At 47.1% G+C, this 20,394-nt stretch overlaps 1 protein-coding gene across 2 annotated transcripts in view; it reads right to left on the reverse strand.

The window, feature by feature from the left end:
• The window catches only part of MAPK15 (mitogen-activated protein kinase 15), a 148,603-nt gene that overhangs the window by 96,815 nt on the left and 31,394 nt on the right, over positions 1 to 20,394 (reverse strand). For both annotated transcript variants that reach the window (XM_077268466.1, XM_077268465.1), the window contains exons 3-4: positions 17,348 to 17,446; positions 17,208 to 17,237 (exon numbers count right to left, since the gene is read on the reverse strand). In XM_077268466.1, the coding sequence (XP_077124581.1) occupies positions 17,208 to 17,237; positions 17,348 to 17,446 (129 nt within the window). The remainder of the gene's footprint in view (positions 1 to 17,207; positions 17,238 to 17,347; positions 17,447 to 20,394) is intronic.

Here is a 20,394-nt window from a genome sequence, read left to right on the forward strand (position 1 = left end):
GGTCATGTGAATGGAGCATCAGTAGTGATGTCACGTCCTATACCGGCCCCAGATATGATCATGTGAATGGGGCATCTGTACTGATGTCACCTCCTATACCGGCCCCAGATATGATCATGTGAATGGGGCATCTGTAGTGATGTCACGTCCTATACCGGCCCCAGATATGATCATGTGAATGGGGCATCTGTAGTGATGTCACGTCCTATACCGGCCCCAGATATGGTCATGTGAATGGGGCATCTGTAGTGATGTCACGTCCTATACCGGCCCCAGATATGATCATGTGAATGGGGCATCTGTAGTGATGTCACGTCCTATACCGGCCCCAGATATGGTCATGTGAATGGGGCATCTGTAGTGATGTCACGTCCTATACAGGCCCCAGATATGGTCATGTGAATGGGGCATCTGTAGTGATGTCACGTCCTATACCGGCCCCAGATATGATCATGTGAATGGGGCATCTGTAGTGATGTCACGTCCTATACCGGCCCCAGATATGGTCATGTGAATGGGGCATCTGTAGTGATGTCAGGTCCTATACCGGCCCCAGATATGATCATGTGAATGGAGCATCTGTAGTGATGTCACGTCCTATACCGGCCCCAGATATGATCATGTGAATGGAGCATCTGTAGTGATGTCACGTCCTATACCGGCCCCGGATATGATCATGTGAATGGGGCATCTGTAGTGATGTCACGTCCTATACCGGCCCCAGATATGATCATGTGAATGGAGCATCAGTAGTGATGTCACCTCCTATACCGGCCCCAGATATGATCATGTGAATGGAGCATCAGTAGTGATGTCACCTCCTATACCGGCCCCAGATATGGTCATGTGAATGGAGCATCAGTAGTGATGTCACCTCCTATACCGGCCCCAGATATGATCATGTGAATGGAGCATCAGTAGTGATGTCACGTCCTATACCGGCCCCAGATATGATCATGTGAATGGGGCATCAGTAGTGATGTCACGTCCTATACCGGCCCCAGATATGATCATGTGAATGGAGCATCAGTAGTGATGTCACGTCCTATACCGGCCCCAGATATGATCATGTGAATGGGGCATCAGTAGTGATGTCACGTCCTATACCGGCCCCAGATATGATCATGTGAATGGGGCATCAGTAGTGATGTCACGTCCTATACCGGCCCCAGATATGATCATGTGAATGGGGCATCAGTAGTGATGTCACGTCCTATACCGGCCCCAGATATGGTCATGTGAATGGAGCATCTGTAGTGATGTCACGTCCTATACCGGCCCCAGATATGGTCATGTGAATGGAGCATCTGTAGTGATGTCACGTCCTATACCGGCCCCAGATATGATCATGTGAATGGGGCATCTGTAGTGATGTCACGTCCTATACCGGCCCCAGATATGATCATGTGAATGGAGCATCTGTAGTGATGTCACGTCCTATACCGGCCCCAGATATGATCATGTGAATGGAGCATCTGTAGTGATGTCACCTCCGATACCGGCCCCAGATATGATCATGTGAATGGAGCATCTGTAGTGATGTCACGTCCTATACCGGCCCCAGATATGATCATGTGAATGGAGCATCTGTAGTGATGTCACGTCCTATACCGGCCCCAGATATGGTCATGTGAATGGGGCATCTGTAGTGATGTCACGTCCTATACCGGCCCCAGATATTATCATGTGAATGGAGCATCTGTAGTGATGTCACGTCCTATACCGGCCCCAGATATGATCATGTGAATGGAGCATCTGTAGTGATGTCACGTCCTATACCGGCCCCAGATATGATCATGTGAATGGAGCATCTGTAGTGATGTCACGTCCTATACCGGCCCCAGATATGGTCATGTGAATGGGGCATCTGTAGTGATGTCACCTCCTATACCGGCCCCAGATATGATCATGTGAATGGGGCATCTGTAGTGATGTCACGTCCTATACCGGCCCCAGATATGATCATGTGAATGGGGCATCTGTAGTGATGTCACGTCCTATACCGGCCCCAGATATGATCATGTGAATGGAGCATCAGTAGTGATGTCACGTCCTATACCGGCCCCAGATATGATCATGTGAATGGGGCATCTGTAGTGATGTCACGTCCTATACCGGCCCCAGATATGATCATGTGAATGGAGCATCAGTAGTGATGTCACCTCCTATACCGGCCCCAGATATGATCATGTGAATGGGGCATCTGTAGTGATGTCACGTCCTATACCGGCCCCAGATATGGTCATGTGAATGGGGCATCTGTAGTGATGTCACGTCCTATACCGGCCCCAGATATGATCATGTGAATGGAGCATCAGTAGTGATGTCACCTCCTATACCGGCCCCAGATATGATCATGTGAATGGAGCATCTGTAGTGATGTCACGTCCTATACCGGCCCCAGATATGATCATGTGAATGGAGCATCTGTAGTGATGTCACGTCCTATACCGGCCCCAGATATGATCATGTGAATGGAGCATCTGTAGTGATGTCACCTCCTATACCGGCCCCAGATATGATCATGTGAATGGGGCATCAGTAGTGATGTCACGTCCTATACCGGCCCCAGATATGGTCATGTGAATGGGGCATCAGTAGTGATGTCACGTCCTATACCGGCCCCAGATATGATCATGTGAATGGAGCATCTGTAGTGATGTCACCTCCTATACCGGCCCCAGATATGATCATGTGAATGGAGCATCAGTAGTGATGTCACGTCCTATACCGGCCCCAGATATGATCATGTGAATGGAGCATCAGTAGTGATGTCACGTCCTATACCGGCCCCAGATATGATCATGTGAATGGAGCATCAGTAGTGATGTCACGTCCTATACCGGCCCCAGATATGGTCATGTGAATGGAGCATCAGTAGTGATGTCACGTCCTATACCGGCCCCAGATATGGTCATGTGAATGGGGCATCTGTAGTGATGTCACGTCCTATACCGGTCCCAGATATGATCATGTGAATGGGGCATCTGTAGTGATGTCACGTCCTATACCGGCCCCAGATATGATCATGTGAATGGAGCATCAGTAGTGATGTCACGTCCTATACCGGCCCCAGATATGATCATGTGAACGGGGCATCAGTAGTGATGTCACGTCATATACCGGCCCCAGATATGATCATGTGAATGGGGCATCTGTAGTGATGTCACATCCTATACCGGCCCCAGATATGATCATGTGAATGGAGCATCAGTAGTGATGTCACGTCCTATACCGGCCCCAGATATGGTCATGTGAATGGAGCATCAGTAGTGATGTCACGTCCTATACCGGCCCCAGATATGATCATGTGAATGGGGCATCTGTAGTGATGTCACGTCCTATACCGGCCCCAGATATGGTCATGTGAATGGGGCATCTGTAGTGATGTCACGTCCTATACCGGCCCCAGATATGATCATGTGAATGGAGCATCAGTAGTGATGTCACCTCCTATACCGGCCCCAGATATGATCATGTGAATGGGGCATCTGTAGTGATGTCACCTCCTATACCGGCCCCAGATATGATCATGTGAATGGGGCATCTGTAGTGATGTCACCTCCTATACCGGCCCCAGATATGATCATGTGAATGGGGCATCTGTAGTGATGTCACGTCCTATACCGGCCCCAGATATGATCATGTGAATGGGGCATCTGCAGTGATGTCACGTCCTATACCGGCCCCAGATATGGTCATGTGAATGGAGCATCTGTAGTGATGTCACGTCCTATACCGGCCCCAGATATGGTCATGTGAATGGGGCATCTGTAGTGATGTCACCTCCTAAACCGGCCCCAGATATGATCATGTGAATGGAGCATCAGTAGTGATGTCACGTCCTATACCGGCCCCAGATATGGTCATGTGAATGGGGCATCAGTAGTGATGTCACGTCCTATACCGGCCCCAGATATGATCATGTGATTGGGGCATCTGTAGTGATATCACGTCCTATACCGGCCCCAGATATGATCATGTGAATGGGGCATCAGTAGTGATGTCACGTCCTATACCGGCCCCGGATATGATCATGTGAATGGAGCATCTGTAGTGATGTCACATCCTATACCGGCCCCAGATATGATCATGTGAATGGAGCATCAGTAGTGATGTCACGTCCTATACCGGCCCCAGATATGATCATGTGAATGGAGCATCAGTAGTGATGTCACATCCTATACCGGCCCCAGATATGATCATGTGAATGGAGCATCAGTAGTGATGTCACGTCCTATACCGGCCCCAGATATTATCATGTGAATGGGGCATCTGTAGTGATGTCACGTCCTATACCGGCCCCAGATATGGTCATGTGAATGGAGCATCTGTAGTGATGTCACGTCCTATACCGGCCCCAGATATGGTCATGTGAATGGGGCATCAGTAGTGATGTCACGTCCTATACCGGCCCCAGATATTATCATGTGAATGGGGCATCAGTAGTGATGTCACGTCCTATACCGGCCCCAGATATAATCATGTGAATGGAGCATCAGTAGTGATGTCACGTCCTATACCGGCCCCAGATATGATCATGTGAATGGGGCATCTGTAGTGATGTCACCTCCTATACCGGCCCCAGATATGATCATGTGAATGGGGCATCTGTAGTGATGTCACCTCCTATACCGGCCCCAGATATGATCATGTGAATGGGGCATCTGTAGTGATGTCACGTCCTATACCGGCCCCAGATATGATCATGTGAATGGGGCATCTGCAGTGATGTCACGTCCTATACCGGCCCCAGATATGGTCATGTGAATGGAGCATCTGTAGTGATGTCACGTCCTATACCGGCCCCAGATATGGTCATGTGAATGGGGCATCTGTAGTGATGTCACGTCCTAAACCGGCCCCAGATATGATCATGTGAATGGAGCATCAGTAGTGATGTCACCTCCTAAACCGGCCCCAGATATGATCATGTGAATGGAGCATCAGTAGTGATGTCACGTCCTATACCGGCCCCAGATATGATCATGTGAATGGAGCATCTGTAGTGATGTCACGTCCTATACCGGCCCCAGATATGATCATGTGAATGGAGCATCAGTAGTGATGTCACCTCCTAAACCGGCCCCAGATATGATCATGTGAATGGAGCATCTGTAGTGATGTCACGTCCTATACCGGCCCCAGATATGGTCATGTGAATGGGGCATCTGTAGTGATGTCACGTCCTATACCGGCCCCAGATATGGTCATGTGAATGGGGCATCAGTAGTGATGTCACGTCCTATACCGGCCCCAGATATGATCATGTGATTGGGGCATCTGTAGTGATATCACGTCCTATACCGGCCCCAGATATGATCATGTGAATGGGGCATCAGTAGTGATGTCACGTCCTATACCGGCCCCAGATATGATCATGTGATTGGGGCATCTGTAGTGATATCACGTCCTATACCGGCCCCAGATATGATCATGTGAATGGGGCATCTGTAGTGATGTCACATCCTATACCGGCCCCAGATATGATCATGTGAATGGAGCATCAGTAGTGATGTCACCTCCTATACCGGCCCCAGATATGACCATGTGAATGGGGCATCTGTAGTGATGTCAGGTCCTATACCGGCCCCAGATATGGTCATGTGAATGGAGCATCTGTAGTGATGTCACGTCCTATACCGGCCCCAGATATTATCATGTGAATGGGGCATCTGTAGTGATGTCACGTCCTATACCGGCCCCAGATATGATCATGTGAATGGAGCATCTGTAGTGATGTCACGTCCTATACCGGCCCCAGATATGACCATGTGAATGGAGCATCTGTAGTGATGTCACGTCCTATACCGGCCCCAGATATAATCATGTGAATGGAGCATCTGTAGTGATGTCACGTCCTATACCGGCCCCAGATATGATCATGTGAATGGAGCATCTGTAGTGATGTCACGTCCTATACCGGCCCCGGATATGATCATGTGAATGGGGCATCTGTAGTGATGTCACGTCCTATACCGGCCCCAGATATGATCATGTGAATGGAGCATCTGTAGTGATGTCACGTCCTATACCGGCCCCGGATATGATCATGTGAATGGAGCATCAGTAGTGATGTCACGTCCTATACCGGCCCCAGATATGATCATGTGAATGGGGCATCTGTAGTGATGTCACCTCCTATACCGGCCCCAGATATGGTCATGTGAATGGAGCATCAGTAGTGATGTCACGTCATATACCGGCCCCAGATATGATCATGTGAATGGGGCATCTGTAGTGATGTCACGTCCTATACCGGCCCCAGATATGATCATGTGAATGGAGCATCTGTAGTGATGTCACGTCCTATACCGGCCCCAGATATGATCATGTGAATGGGGCATCTGTAGTGATGTCACGTCCTATACCGGCCCCGGATATGATCATGTGAATGGGGCATCTGTAGTGATGTCACGTCCTATACCGGCCCCAGATATGGTCATGTGAATGGAGCATCAGTAGTGATGTCACCTCCTATACTGGCCCCAGATATAATCATGTGAATGGGGCATCAGTAGTGATGTCACCTCCTATACCGGCCCCGGATATAATCATGTGAATGGAGCATCAGTAGTGATGTCACCTCCTATACTGGCCCCAGATATAATCATGTGAATGGGGCATCAGTAGTGATGTCACGTCCTATACCGGCCCCAGATATGGTCATGTGAATGGGGCATCTGTAGTGATGTCACGTCCTATACCGGCCCCAGATATGATCATGTGAATGGAGCATCTGTAGTGATGTCAGGTCCTATACCGGCCCCAGATATGGTCATGTGAATGGGGCATCAGTAGTGATGTCACGTCCTATACCGGCCCCAGATATGATCATGTGAATGGAGCATCAGTAGTGATGTCACGTCCTATACCGGCCCCAGATATGGTCATGTGAATGGAGCATCTGTAGTGATGTCAGGTCCTATACCGGCCCCAGATATGGTCATGTGAATGGGGCATCAGTAGTGATGTCACGTCCTATACCGGCCCCAGATATGATCATGTGAATGGAGCATCAGTAGTGATGTCACGTCCTATACCGGCCCCAGATATGATCATGTGAATGGAGCATCTGTAGTGATGTCACGTCCTATACCGGCCCCAGATATGGTCATGTGAATGGAGCATCAGTAGTGATGTCACGTCCTATACCGGCCCCAGATATGATCATGTGAATGGAGCATCTGTAGTGATGTCACGTCCTATACCGGCCCCAGATATGATCATGTGAATGGAGCATCTGTAGTGATGTCACGTCCTATACCGGCCCCAGATATGATCATGTGAATGGAGCATCAGTAGTGATGTCACGTCCTATACCGGCCCCAGATATGGTCATGTGAATGGAGCATCAGTAGTGATGTCACGTCCTATACCGGCCCCAGATATGATCATGTGAATGGGGCATCAGTAGTGATGTCACGTCCTATACCGGCCCCAGATATGATCATGTGAATGGGGCATCTGTAGTGATGTTACCTCCTATACCGGCCCCAGATATGATCATGTGAATGGGGCATCAGTAGTGATGTCACGTCCTATACCGGCCCCAGATATGATCATGTGAATGGAGCATCAGTAGTGATGTCACGTCCTATACCGGCCCCAGATATGGTCATGTGAATGGGGCATCTGTAGTGATGTCACGTCCTATACCGACCCCAGATATAATCATGTGAATGGGGCATCTGTAGTGATGTCACGTCCTATACCGGCCCCAGATATGATCATGTGAATGGAGCATCAGTAGTGATGTCACGTCCTATACCGGCTCCAGATATGATCATGTGAATGGGGCATCAGTAGTGATGTCACGTCCTATACCGGCCCCAGATATGATCATGTGAATGGGGCATCAGTAGTGATGTCACGTCCTATACCGGCCCCAGATATAATCATGTGAATGGGGCATCTGTAGTGATGTCACGTCCTATACCGGCCCCAGATATGATCATGTGAATGGGGCATCAGTAGTGATGTCACCTCCTATACCGGCCCCAGATATGGTCATGTGAATGGAGCATCTGTAGTGATGTCACGTCCTATACCGGCCCCAGATATGATCATGTGAATGGGGCATCAGTAGTGATGTCACGTCCTATACCGGCCCCAGATATAATCATGTGAATGGGGCATCAGTAGTGATGTCACGTCCTATACCGGCCCCAGATATGATCATGTGAATGGGGCATCAGTAGTGATGTCACGTCCTATACCGGCCCCAGATATGATCATGTGAATGGGGCATCAGTAGTGATGTCACGTCCTATACCGGCCCCAGATATGATCATGTGAATGGGGCATCAGTAGTGATGTCACGTCCTATACCGGCCCCAGATATAATCATGTGAATGGGGCATCTGTAGTGATGTCACGTCCTATACCGGCCCCAGATATGATCATGTGAATGGGGCATCTGTAGTGATGTCACGTCCTATACCGGCCCCAGATATGGTCATGTGAATGGGGCATCTGTAGTGATGTCACGTCCTATACCGGCCCCAGATATGATCATGTGAATGGAGCATCTGTAGTGATGTCACGTCCTATACCGGCCCCAGATATGGTCATGTGAATGGGGCATCTGTAGTGATGTCACGTCCTATACCGGCCCCAGATATGATCATGTGAATGGGGCATCAGTAGTGATGTCACCTCCTATACCGGCCCCAGATATTATCATGTGAATGGGGCATCCGCAGTGATGTCACTTTCTGTACCAGCCCTGGAGATGATCACATGATCAGGTGTCAGTAGTGATCTCACATCCATACAGGGTAAATTGCATGTCAGTGCCATATCGATTACATATTTTGTTCTCCCGCAACCTCATGGACAGTTTGTGTCTCAGGGTCTTTGGTCACTGACATCACCTCAGACCCCTATCATCATTAGTTGCCAGGTGCCCAATTAAAGGGAAACTACTTAAGAACTTTCCACATTATTAAGCAGCCACAAGTTTCCAGCAACATGGGAAAGAGAAAGGATCTCTGTTAAAAAGCGTGACATAGTGCAATACCTCAGGCCAGGTATGAAAACATTAGATATTTCATGAAAACTTAAGTGTGATCATCATACTACTGTGATGAGACTTGTGGCTGATACAGAGCACAGACGAGTCTGTGCAGATAAAGGCATAATGAGGAAGGTTTCTGTCAGATAAATTCCATCAAATAAAGATGCTAAAATACTATTACAAAGCAGCAAATTGGTATACGAAGCTCCTGGAACCTCTGCTGTCCGCGAACCTCAAGCTGTAGGATCCTTAGAGCAGCTGTGCAAAACAATGGCCGCCCTAAACACAAGCAGAAACTGCTGCACTGGCCACAACAGACATGAAAGAATACAGCGGGCTCTGTAACGGCAGAGGTATCTGCAAACATGGAATATATCAATCTGAATGGCATTACAGCTATACAGAATGTACTCATATAATGAAGGGACTTACAGTGGGGCATTGCATGGGGCATAAGCTGGCCAATTCATGCGAGCCCATCAGCCATGGCATGGTCCTTTTCTGCCTGTGCCCTCCTCCCATCATCAGCCTTAGGCCAGAGACACACAAGCGTATCATATCCGATGTGATATGCTAATGACCCGCGTGCGAGCGTGAGCCCAGTGTCCGTGATCTGAGGATCGCAGCACAGCGGAGAAATTCATTTCTCCATCTCCTCCATTGCTGACGTCCACAGGAATCTCACTGCACTTGGGTGACATCCGAGTGCAGTGCGATGTGTCACACACACCTATACACTTATATGGGTGTGTGTGATATCCAAATTTAGCATCCTGGTGTTTTTTTTCCATTCATTTGCGATCCGATCGCAACAGGGAAAAAAAACTCCATTGAGGACACAAACATTAAGGAACTTGATTCCAGCTCACCCAGTTGCTCCATGCTCATCCACCTGGGGCCCAGACTCCGGCCTCGCCCTGGCCTCACATCAAGGAAAATGGAAAAAATTGGAGTCCGGTTCAACAGGACTGGATTTTCCTTTTCAAAAGAAATTATAGTGCATGCAAAAGAAAAATGTACATGGCCGACATGACATGGCCGACATGACCCGTCCGATGCGTTTCGCCTGTACTAGGCAGTCTACTCAGGAGATGCATTTCGCCTGTACTAGGCAGTCTGCTCCGGAGACGCGTTTCGCCTGTACTAGGCAGTCTGCTCAGGAGACGCATTTCGCCTGTACTAGGCAGTCTGCTCAGGAGACGCGTTTCGCCTGTACTAGGCAGTCTGCTCAGGAGACGCGTTTCGCCTGTACTAGGCAGTCTGCTCAGGAGACGCGTTTCGCCTGTACTAGGCAGTCTGCTCAGGAGACGCGTTTCACCTGTACTAGGCAGTCTGCTCAGGAGACGCGTTTCGCCTGTACTAGGCAGTCTGCTCAGGAGACGCGTTTCGCATGTACTAGGCAGTCTGCTCAGGAGACGTGTTTCGCCTGTACTAGGCAGTCTGCTCAGGAGACGCGTTTCGCCTGTACTAGGCAGTCTGCTCAGGAGACGCGTTTCGCCTGCGTTTTCGCGCAGCAGAAAAAATTCTATATAAAGTCACACCAAAATGATAAAAAACACATGCAATAGTGAGATGGTGAAATAAGAAAAAATGAATCATGCACCAGAAGAAAAACCCCAAAGTGTATTTAATAATGACATGATAGAATGATACCATGTTATGGAGGTGAATGTGAATTCTACCAATTTTTATTTTTTTAAATACTAAAAAATTATTTTTATTTAATATATAAAAAATGTGCAATTTTGGTGTTTAATTATTATTGCAATTTTTCTAATTCCATATTTCAACATTATTAAGAAAGAATATAAAGTGAAATCTGCACCATTTTCCACAACGTGAGCACGTGGCCTAAAGAGGATTGTTTCTACACAGAAAAAGAAAACAAAACAAAACATTTCTGTCTCATATGAGACCACGGGGAGCTGGTTACAAGGTAGAACAAGCTGCAAACAGCGGCACATCCTCCTAGGTAACACACTCGCAGCTCATTGATACATACTCATAGAAACATTGTGTTCTCTCTTTCATGCGTTTCTTATCCACCTTTAGGAGCAGTTAAGGTGATGAATTAGTGTAAGTGTTACAAACTAATCCGATACACAATGGCATCATAACTAATTCAATGACATCGCATCATCTGTGCATGTGCCGGGGTGTAACCTCACTGGGAAATTATATCCATTGTACCCCGAGGTCTGAGAATCAGAACATGGCATCATTCTATCATGCCATTATTAAATACACTTTGGGGTTTTTCTTCTGGTGCATGATTTCGTTTTTCTTATTTCACCATCTCACTATTGCATGTGTTTTTTATCATTTTGGTGTGACTTTATATAGAATTTTTTCTGCTGCGCTGTGGTACAGTTCATGAACACTAATAATTTGCGGTTTTGTAATGTCCTTCTAGTATTTGTTACATCGCTTGCTATATGTAACACCCAATTGTTACGTGAATTAGGAACATCTGTGCTAGACCTTGTAAAGAATATATAAAAGCCTGCATGTTATCTGACCAGGAGTCCTGAGCAGACTGCCTAGTACAGGCGAAACACGTCTCCTGAGCAGACTGCCTAGTACAGGCGAAACGCGTCTCCTGAGCAGACTGCCTAGTACAGGCGAAATGCGTCGGTCGGGTCATGTCGGCCATGTACATTTTTTCTCATGTACGCACTATAATTTCTTTTGGAAAATCCAGTCCTGTTGATCCGGACTCCAATTTTTCTTATTTTCCACAAACATTAAGGATTAAATTGGTACGAATGCAATCAGACTTTGGATAGGACTGCATTCATCCGATTTAACCCCTTTACCCCCGAGGGTGGTTTGCACGTTAATGACCGGGCCAATTTTTACAATTCTGACCACGGTCTCTTTATGAGGTTATAACTCTGGAGCTTCCACAGATCCTGATGATTCTGACAATGTTTTTTCGTGACATATTGTACTTCATGATAGTGGTAACATTTATTTGATATTACCTGCGTTTATTTGTGAAAAAAATGGAAATTTGGCAAAAATGTAGAAAATTTGGCAATTTTCAAGCTTTGAGTTTTTATGCCCTTAAATCACAGAGAGTTATGTCACACAAAATAGTTAATAAGTAACATTCTCCACATGTCTACTTTACATCAGCACAATTTTGGAACCTAATTTTTTTTTTTGTTAGGAAGTTATAACTGTTAAAAGTTGACCAGCAATTTCTCATTTTTACACCATTTTTTGGGGGGACCACATCACATGTGAAGTCACTTTGAGGAGTCTATATGATAGAAAATACCCAAATGTGACACCATTCTAAAAACTGAACCCCTCAAGGTGCTCAAAACCACATTCAAGAAGTTTATTAACCCTTCAGGTGCTTCAAAATAATTTTTGGAATGTTTAAAAAAAATTAACATTTAACTTTTTTTCACAAAAAATTAACTTCAGATCCAATTTTTTTTATTTTCCCAATGGTAACAGGAGAAAGTGGACCCCAAAAGTTGTTGTACAATTTCTCCTGAGTACGCTGATACCCCATATGTGGGGGGGAACCACTGTTTGGGCGCATGGCAGAGCTCAGACGGGAAGGAGCGCCCGCCGTTTGACTTTTTCAATGCAGAATTGACTGGTATTGAGATCGGACGCCATGTTGCGTTTGCAGAGCCCCTGATGTGGCTAAACATTGAAACCCCCCACAAGTGACACCATTTTGTAAACTAGACCCCCCCAAGGAACTTATCTAGATGTGTTGTGAGAACTTTGAACCCCCAAGCGCTTCACAGAAGTTTAGAACGTAGTCGTAAAAATAAAAAATCATGTTTCTTCCACAAAAATAATCCTTTCGCCCAAAATTTTTTATTTTACCAACGAAAACAGGAGAAATTAGACCCCAAAGTTGTTGTGCAATTTCTCCTGAGTACGTGGATACCCCATATGTGGGGGAATACTACTTTTGAGGCACAGTGCAAAGCTCAGAAGGGAAGAGGCGCCATTTTGGAGTTATGATTTTGCTGGAATGGTGTGAGGGGCCATATCACATTGGCAGAGCCCCTGAGGGGCCAGAACAACAGAAACCCCCCATATGTGACCTCATTTTACAAACTACGCCCCCCAATGAATTCCTCTAGGGGTGCAGTGATCATATTGACACCACATGAGCCTCACAGAATTTTATCCCACTGAGCGGTGACGAAAGAATAAATTACATTTTTACCCCTGAAATGTTGCTATAGCCCCAAGTTTGTAATTTTTCTAAGGGCTAATAATTTTTTTTACAACAAGCTACATTTTTACCACCAAAATTTTTTGTTTTAGCCAAAGATTTTACATTTTCACACAAAAAGTGGGTAAAAATGGCAACAAAATTTGTCCCACAATTTCTGCTAAACGTGGCAATACCCCATATGTGGCCGTACAGTGCTACTTAGCCATGTGGAGAGACTCGGGAGGGACGGAGCGCTATTTGCCTATTCAAGTGAATGGGTCTGTGCACACGTCAGTGTGTTTCCACGCAAAACACGCAGACATGTCTGTTTTTTAATGTCAGCACGGACCATAAAATGTCCCACACTCGTGCACACGCATAACACACATTGATGTCATCCATGTGACACGCATCGGCACCGGGGAAGAAGCGTTACAGTAAGCGCTGCTCCCCGGGTGCTGAACACGGCTCTCTTCATTCTTCCCTGCTCTGCCGGTGATCAGCGCGAGAATGATGATAGTTACATTTAAGAGATAAGAGACAGCAGGCTGCAGCTGATAGGACTATTATTCCTATCAGCCTACCCCTGCTGCTGCTAATAACAGTGACACCCGGAGAGGCTGATGGGGGTATTCATCAGCCGCCGCCTGCCCTATAAATAAATGAAAAAAATGGAGTGCGTTACCCTGTATTTTATTTAACCAGCCAGGCAAAACTCTCAGCTTCAGCAAGGTCGGTTATCAAGAATAAAGGGGTCCCCCCCATTTTTGACAACCAGCCTTGCTAAAGCTCACAGCTGGGGCTGTTATTCTCAGGCTGGTAATGGGCCATGGCTATTGACCCTCCCAGCCTAAAAACAGCAGCCTGCAGCTGCCCAGAAAAGGTACATATATTAGATGCGCCAATTCTGGCGCTTTGCCCAGCTCTTCCCACTTGCCCTGTAGCGGTGGAAAGTAGGGTTCATATTTGTGGGGTTGATGTCACCTTTGCACTGTCAGGTGACATCAAGCCCACAGGTTAGTAATGGAGAGGCATCTGTAAGACACCTATCCATTACTAATCCTATAGTTACATGGTAAATAAAGACACAACCAGAATAAAGTCCTTTACACTGTGTGCAGAATTATTAGGCAAGTTGTATTTTAGAGGAATATTTTTATTATTGATCAACAACTATGTTCTCAACCCAAAAGACTCATAAATATCAAAGCTTAATATTTTTGCAAGTCGGGTTGGTTTTTTTTTTATTTGGCTATCTTATGAGGATATCTGTTTGTGCAGGTAACTATTAATGTGCAGAATTATTAGGCAACTTAATAAAAACCAAATATATTCCCATCTCACTTGTTTATTTTCACCAGGTAAACCAATATGACTGCACAAAATTTAGAAATAAACATTTCTGACGTGCAAAAAAAAAACCCAAAATGAGTGACCAATATAGCCCCCTTTCTTTATGATGACGCTCAGCAGCCTCCATTCATAGATTCTGTCAGTTGCTTGATCTGGTTACGACCAACATTGCGTGCAGCAGCCACCACAGCCTCCAGACACTGTTCTGAGAGGTGGACTGTTCTCCCTCCCTGTAGATCTCACATTTTATGAGGGACCACAGGTTCTCTATGGGGTTCAGATCAGGTGAACAAGGGGGCCATGTCATTATTTTTTCTTCTTTGAGACCTTTACTGGCCAGCCACGCTGTGGAGTAGTTGGAGGCATGTGATGGAGCATTGTCCTGCATTAAGATCATGTTTTTCTTGAACGATACCGACTTCTTCATGTACCACTGCTTGAAGAAGTTGTCTTCCAGAAACTGGCAGTAGGTCTGGGAGTTGAGCTTCACTCCATCCTCAACCCGAAAAAGGTCCCACAAGTTCATCTTTGATGATACCAGCCCATACCAGTACCCCACCTCCACCTTGCTGGCATCTGAGTCGAAGTGGAGCTCTCTGCCCTTTACTGATCCAGCCTCTGGCCCATCCAGAGTCAGAGTCACTCTCATTCCATCAGTCCATAAAACCTTTGAAAAGTCAGTCTTAAGATATTTCTTGACCCAGTCTTGACGTTTTATCTTATGTTTCTTGTTCAAAGGTGGTCGCTTTTCAGCCTTCCTTACCCTTGGCCATGTCCCTGAGTATCGCACACCTTGTGCTTTTTGTTACTCCAGTAACGTTGCAGCTCTGAAATATGGCAAAACTGGTGGCAAATGGCATCTTGGCAGCTTCACCCTTGGTTTTCCTCAATTCATGGGCCTTTATTTTGCACCTTTTTTGCCCAACATGCTTTTTGCGACTCTGTTGGCTGTTTGCCATGAAACGCTTGATTGTTCGGTGATCACGCTTCAAAAGTTTGGCAATTTCAAGATTGCTGCATCCCTCTGCAAGACATCTCACAATTTTGGACTTTTCAGAGCCGTCAAGTCTCTCTTATGACCCATTTTGCCAAATCAAAGGAAGTTGCCTAATAATTAAGCACACCTTATATAGGGTGTTGGTGTCATTAGACAACACCCCTCCTCATTACAGAGATGCACATCGCCTGATTTACTTAATTGGTAGTTGGCTCTCAGCCTGAACAGCTTGGAGTACGACAACATGTATAAAAAGTATCATGTGATCAAAATACAACTGCACACAGTGTATTAGAAAAAAGACTAAACACAGTTTTACTATTTTATTTAAAAAAAACAAACACAGTTATACTCACCTGACGCTTAATTCTACTGAAGCCCTCGATCTCCTGTAATAAAACTAAAATAAAAAAACAACAATATACCATACCTGTCTGTCGTTCTGTCCCACGCCGTAATCCATGTCTGGGGGATAGTTTTCAACCTGGACTGTGCCAAGATGCAACTGTCCAGGCTGAGAAGCACTGGTGAATGAGCTGCGGGGAATGCAGCATCAGTGACCAGGGGTGATGTCCTCGAGGTTACCTCCGGTCACTGAGGCTGCGTTCCCAGTAGGGCTGAACTGCGGCGACTTCGGTGAGATCCCAGCTAGCACCATGTGCCATGCACAGCAGATCATGATGACGTAATGATCCGTACCTGGTCAGATAGACCCAGGTCACATGGATGGACCATTACGTCCGATGTCAGAGAGGGGTTAACAGCAAGTGGGAGTGAGCCCTAAGACTGTTTTTCATTAATTCTGGATCCTAGATGCCCTTTCTATTTGTAGGCTAATAGCTCAGCAGAGGCATACATAAATATTAGGGTCAGGGTCCCATCAAAGAAAGGTCGCCTTGCCATGGTTGATGGGCTCTGATCAATTGGCCAATTTATGCACCAAGTCCCTTCATTATATAAGATTATTCTACACAGCAGTAATGCAGTTCAGGTTTCATAAATTCAATGTTTGCAGACATCTTGGGACTTACAGAGCTGGCTGGATTTACTTGTTCATATACTATGCAGTTATGGCAGCTTGTACTTGTTCACACCTGCTTTATCCTGTTCAGAGGTGCTGGTTACTTCTTTGCAGATATACATGAAGACTAATTGCAAACAAGCCAGGTTTACTGATGATGCTGTGTAACCCTGGATGGTGCAGGTGGAGTAGTGGATGGTTGGTGGACGGTGGTTGAGGTCACTACGTCCCAACAGGACTGCGGTGTCAGCAAGGAGCTGGTGGAGTCATGTTTTTAGCAGGAATCATGAGGAGAGAGCTGGTAGCCCTTTTAGGGTCTCTGAAGGTGTGAAAATGACCTCATCAAAGTGTATAGTGTCTAACTGACCACAATCATCTTCATGCTGACAATGTCCCATCTCACACTACAAAGAAACCTCTGACTCGCTGGCTGCTATGGACATAAAAGGAGAGAATCTCATGGAGCGGCCATCACCCTCACCTGACCTCAACCCTATTGAGAACTTTTGGAGTATCCTCAGCAGAAGATTTATGAGAGTGGGAGGCCGATCCCATCAGAACAGCAGCTCTGGAGACGATTCTGATATGAGGAGTAATGTGTGAATTGTGACCAGGAGCGACTCACCTGAAGAAACATGATTTCCCGGAAGGTTCGCTGAAATGAGAGGGGAAGACATTAGATTAGGCATAAGTGTCACAGTGCTCCCAGCCCTCACACATGTTGGGGGATGGGGATATCACATTGTGGGCAGTGCGCCTCCTCACCTGAGCGTCTGTCCTGTTTCTAAATGCATCAAAAATTTTCTTCACAGCCACAATTTCTCCAGATTTGCGGTCAATGGCCTTCCACACAATCCCATATGCCTACAAGAGGAAGCATGGACAGGTGAAAGGCCCCTGAGGGACAGCGACAAGAGACTCATCAGCAAGGCAGAGGAAATCTCCCCTGTGAAAAATAACACCTCACAGCCCAGCCTGACCTCACTAATACATCAGGGATCACACGGTACAGTCTCCGCACTTTCACCAATATGAGAAGAACCGCAACTCACAGCCCCTCCTGACGTCACTAATACATCAGGGATCACACAGTACAGTCTCCGCACTTTCACCAATATGAGAAGAACCGCACCTCACAGCCCCGCCTGACGTCACTAATACATCAGGAATCACACGGTACAGTCTCCGCACTTTCACCAATATGTGAAGAACCGCATCTCACAGCCCCGCCTGACGTCACTAATACATCAGGAATCACACGGTACAGTCTCCCTACTTTCACCAATATGAGAAGAACCGCAACTCACAGCCCCGCCTGACCTCACTAATACATCAGGGATCACACGGTACAGTCTCCTCACTTTCACCAATATGTGAAGAACCGCACCTCACAGCCCCGCCTGACGTCACTAATACATCAGGGATCACACGGTACAGTCTCCCTACTTTCACCAATATGAGAAGAACCGCACCTCACAGCCCCGCCTGACCTCACTAATACATCAGGGATCACACGGTACAGTCTCCTCACTTTCACCAATATGTGAAGAACCGCACCTCACAGCCCCGCCTGACGTCACTAATACATCAGGGATCACACGGTACAATCTCTACCATCTCACCAATATGTGAAGAACCGCACCTCACAGCCCCGCCTGACGTCACTAATACATCAGGGATCACACGGTACAGTCTCCGCACTTTCACCAATATGAGAAGAACCGCACCTCACAGCCCCGCCTGACGACACTAATACATCAGGGATCACACGGTACAGTCTCCGCACTTTCACCAATATGAGAAGAACCGCACCTCACAGCCCCGCCTGACGTCACTAATACATCAGGGATCACACGGTACAATCTCTACCATCTCACCAATATGTGAAGAACCGCACCTCACAGCCCCGCCTGACGTCACTAATACATCAGGGATCACACGGTACAGTCTCCGCACTTTCACCAATATGTGAAGAACCGCACCTCACAGCCCCGCCTGACCTCACTAATACATCAGGGATCACACAGTACAGTCTCCCTACTTTCACCAATATGTGAAGAACCGCACCTCACAGCCCCGCCTGACGTCACTAATACATCAGGGATCACACAGTACAGTCTCCCTACTTTCACCAATATATGAAGAACCGCACCTCACAGCCCGCCTGATGTCACCAATACATCAGGGATCACACAGTAAAGTCTCCTCACTTTCACCAATATGTGAAGAACCGCACCTCACAGCCCTGCCTGACGTCACTAATACATTGGGGATCACACAGTACAGTCTCCCTACTTTCACCAATATGTGAAGAACCGCACCTCACAGCCCCGCCTGACCTCACTAATACATCAGGGATCACACGGTACAGTCTCCCTACTTTCACCAATATGTGAAGAACCGCACCTCACAGCCCCGCCTGACCTCACTAATACATCGGGGATCACACAGTACAGTCTCCCTACTTTCACCAATATGTGAAGAACCGCACCTCACAGCCCCGCCTGACATCACTAATACATCAGGGATCACACTGTACAGTCTACTCACTTTCACCAATATGAGAAGAACCGCACTTCACAGCCCCGCCTGACCTCACGAATACATCGGGGATCACACAGTACAGTCTCCCTACTTTCACCAATATGAGAAGAACCGCACTTCACAGCCCCGGCTGACGTCACTAATACATCAGGGATCACACGGTACAGTCTCCTCACTTTCACTAATATGTGAAGAACCGCACCTCACAGCCCTGCCTGATGTCACTAATACATCAGGGATCACACAGTACAGTCTCCGCACTTTCACCAATATGTGAAGAACCGCACCTCACAGCCCCGCCTGACCTCACTAATATATCAGGGATTACACGGTACAGTCTCCGCACTTTCACCAATATGAAAAGAACCGCACCTCACAGCCCCGCCTGACGTCACTAATACATCAGGGATCACACGGTACAATCTCCACCATCTCACCAATATGTGAAGAACCGCACCTCACAGCCCTGCCTGACATCACTAATACATCAGGAATCACAGAGTACAGTCTCCGCACTTTCACCAATATGTGAAGAACCGCACCTCACAGCCCTGCCTGACGTCACTAATACATCAGGGATCACACAGTACAGTCTCCCCACTTTCACCAATATGTGAAGAACCGCACCTCACAGCCCCGCCTGATGTCACTAATACATTAGGGATCACACAGTACAGTCTCCCTACTTTCACCAATATGTGAAGAACCGCACCTCACAGCCCCGCCTGACATCACTAATACATCAGGGATCACACTGTACAGTCTACTCACTTTCACCAATATGAGTAGAACCGCACCTCACAGCCCCGCCTGACGTCACTAATACATCAGGGATCACACGGTACAGTCTCCACACTTTCACCAATATGTGAAGAACCGCACCTCACAGCCCCGCCTGACCTCACTAATACATCAGGGATCACACAGTACAGTCTCCCCACTTTCACCAATATGTGAAGAACCACACCTCACAGCCCCGCCTGACGTCACTAATACATCAGGGATCACACAGTACAGTCTCCTCACTTTCACCAATATATGAAGAACCGCACCTCACAGCCCGCCTGATGTCACCAATACATCAGGGATCACACGGTACAGTCTCCGCACTTTCACCAATATGTGAAGAACCGCACCTCACAGCCCGCCTGACCTCACTAATACATCAGGGATCACACGGTACAGTCTCCCTACTTTCACCAATATGTGAAGAACCGCACCTCACAGCCCCACCTGACCTCACTAATACATCAGGGATCACACAGTAC

Source organism: Ranitomeya variabilis, chromosome 6, assembly GCF_051348905.1.
Source record: "Ranitomeya variabilis isolate aRanVar5 chromosome 6, aRanVar5.hap1, whole genome shotgun sequence".
Lineage (NCBI taxonomy): Eukaryota > Metazoa > Chordata > Amphibia > Anura > Dendrobatidae > Ranitomeya > Ranitomeya variabilis.